The 2,775-nt window shown below is 61.7% G+C and overlaps 1 protein-coding gene across 1 annotated transcript; it reads right to left on the bottom strand.

The window, feature by feature from the left end:
* Nucleotides 1-61: 61 nt before the first annotated feature.
* On the bottom strand, nucleotides 62-2,248 carry TM6SF2 (transmembrane 6 superfamily member 2; the record flags this gene model as incomplete). The annotated part of the gene is made up of 9 exons (XM_010725007.3): nucleotides 62-535; nucleotides 758-877; nucleotides 947-1,039; nucleotides 1,130-1,231; nucleotides 1,335-1,459; nucleotides 1,566-1,648; nucleotides 1,724-1,827; nucleotides 1,949-2,046; nucleotides 2,131-2,248. Coding segments are annotated over 9 exons (1,050 nt in total), but the record flags the coding sequence as incomplete, so codon positions are not given.
* Between the last annotated feature and the right edge of the window lie 527 nt (nucleotides 2,249-2,775).

Below are 2,775 nucleotides of genomic sequence, written 5' to 3'. Positions count from 1 at the left end.
GAGTTCATGGGAGGGGGGACATGGACAGCTGCTCTGGGGACACAGTGCACACGCACCGCTGTTACAAAGCCGGACCCGAACTCCTTTATTTTGTAAACAGATTTTTTCGTGGTGTGCTCCATGCTTCTGCATCCCAACAGCCAGAACATGGGTGGGACGGGGGGGGAGGTCCATCACTCCCACCAGAGAGACTCCCCCCAGGCCACCCAGACGCACACAGAGCCCACCAGGTTCCCCCAGCGCACCCAGGACCACGGGGGGGCACCGGGGGGACCGGGGCATCTCATGGGACCCTCCCCAGCAGCATCCCATGGGGGCGGCTGGCAGCTCACTGGTGCTTCTTGCCCCCCTGCAGGCTGCTGGAGGTGACGGGCAGGAAGAACGCAGGGCTGTGCAGGCAGCGGAGGGCGAGGAGTTGCGGCCCCAACGCATAAAAGACGTTTGTGATGAGGAAACTCCACCAGACGTCTTCGGGGGTCTGGTATGGGAAGGGCGTGCGGGAGTGCAGTGAGGAGCCCAGGTGGGAGAACTGCGCCTGGGGACAGAGGAAGGGGTGGCACCGAGGGGTGCTGCTCTGCCCTATCTGTAGACTGCAGGCTCGCTCCAGCCTATTTCTGGCAACTCATCCCCGGCTCCATTAAGATCCACCGAGGAATAATTAATTATCGGGCTGCGGAGGCAGCTCTGGGAGCTGCTCCAGATGCAGGGCGGGCGCCCACCTGCAACCTCCCCTTCCCCCCCAGCTCCTTGCCCTCACCTGTGCAATGGCCCCAGCGAACACCAGGCTCCAGTCGGGCAGCCAGGAGCAGCCCGGGCGCAGCAGAGCGTAGATGCAGAGGCAGAGGAAGGGGAGGACGTAGAACAGGTAGATGAGCATCTGTGAGCAGAGGGACGGAGCAGTCGTTGTGTCCTGGGTGGCACAGGGGTCCCCACTGCCCGCACTCACCTGCACTTTGGGGTAGGCGACGGGGTCCCGCAGGTAGGGCTCGTGCTGGTAGATGTACTCAAAGCAGGAGTCAGCAGGGCAATCCAACACCACCTGCATGGATCCAAGGGTGGCAAGGAGCCCAGTGCAAAGTCTGCCCCCCGCCACCCCTCCCCATGGCACATCTGGCCCCCCAGCACTCACCATCCCCCTGAAGAAGGTGAAGGAAGCCATCAGAAGCAGGACCAGCACCAGCACCAGGTCGTGGGGCCGTTGGTGCAGCCACCTGCGCTGCTCCCGTTCAGTCTGGGGGGAGATTAGGGTTGTTGACGCCCCGTGGTGCTGGGTGGTGCCCCATGGTGATGCCCCACGGTCGGTGCCGCCCAGCCCCTGCCCCATTGGTGCCCACCTGCTCCGCTGTGAGGCACGGCACAGCCCTGGGCTGCTGGAAGAGCCGCCTGCCCGCCCAGACGGGGATGAGGACGTAGGGCAGATTGAGCAGGAAGGCAGCGTTGATGTCGGAGCTGTATTTGCCTGAGGAGGAGAACGCGGGGTGGGGACAGCACGTTGTCCATCACTCATCCCTGGGGCAACACCGTGAGGTGCTGCTGGTGCTGGTGTCCCCCCCACAGCCCCGTACCTATCAGGTTCCCAAGCAGGAAGACGAGGATGCTCATCACCAGAGAGCCCAGCCAGAAGAGACCCAGGCTCCTATAGCTCTTCCTGCAGAGGCAGTGAGGTCAGAGCCCAGCACACGGCCCCCCACCCCCTGACCCTCAGCCCCCCGGCCCCGCTCACCGCTGGCTCATGGCTGTGATCATGGCAAGGTACAGCCCGTAGTGCACGATGCCATCCCAGTAACAGATCATGATGCCGTGTGCCGTGCGCAGGTACGGCTCACCCTGAGCAGATGGCAGATATCACAAGGTGGGGATGAGCACCTTCCCTCCCCCCCCCTCTTCAGGGGTCCCGGTGGGTCGGGTGCTGCTTTTGGCCACTCCAATCATTGCAATGGGGCTGTACCTCTCTCACGTAGACCTCTGCAAAACCCGAAATGAAGCCATCCTCCTCCAGTGAGATGATCAGATCGATGGCAGAGACAAAGGAGAACAGGACGAACACTGCACGAAGCAGCAGGGAGGGCTCAGTGTGTGACCCCACTGCCCAACGGGGGGACTGGGGGTGCTGGGAGCCTCGGCACTCACCGCAGAACAGGGGGTCCTGGAAGTAGCTCCCAGCACTGGCAAAGTAGGTGAAGGCGAGCAGCACAGCAAGGAGCAGCACGGCCAGCAGCAGCAGTGTGTTGCTGTAGGACAGGAAGGGGGGTCAGGCCGGGGGGACCCGTGTCCCCCATGTGCCTCATTTCCCCCATCCAGTTTGCTGGTTATAAAATGAACAGGAGATGAGAAGACAAACGCTGCAGATTTGTCTGAGGAGTGCAAAGAAGTTGTAGGGAAACCCGTCGTGAGCTCACTGCTACCCTCCCAGGGGGAATTGCATTAGCAGGGGTAGCTACAAGGTTGCTCCGGCCAATTCTTCTGCCTCTCGTGTCTTCTGAACGCAATACGGCATTTTTCACCCCAGCCTTTAACCACAGCACCAAAGAAATGGAACAGGGGAAGCGCTGAGCACAAAGGCATCGCTGTGTGCCAACAGCTCACCCTGTAGGAAACTCCCATCACAACCCCAAAGACCCCCGACTCGTTTGCTTTGTGCCGGGGAGGGGGACAGGGATGGGGAGGGGAGGAGTGGGTTATGGGGTGGGCATCACAGCGGCTCTGAGTGGGGCTGGGGTTGTCCTTACCCCCCCCCGCCACACTCCAGGCATACAAAATTGACAGATACTCATT

The sequence above is a fragment of the Meleagris gallopavo genome, chromosome 30, assembly GCF_000146605.3.
Source record: "Meleagris gallopavo isolate NT-WF06-2002-E0010 breed Aviagen turkey brand Nicholas breeding stock chromosome 30, Turkey_5.1, whole genome shotgun sequence".
NCBI classification, from domain to species: Eukaryota; Metazoa; Chordata; class Aves; order Galliformes; family Phasianidae; genus Meleagris; species Meleagris gallopavo.
Note: the sequence above shows the minus strand (reverse complement) of the source record. Positions and strands in the feature narration are given on the sequence as shown.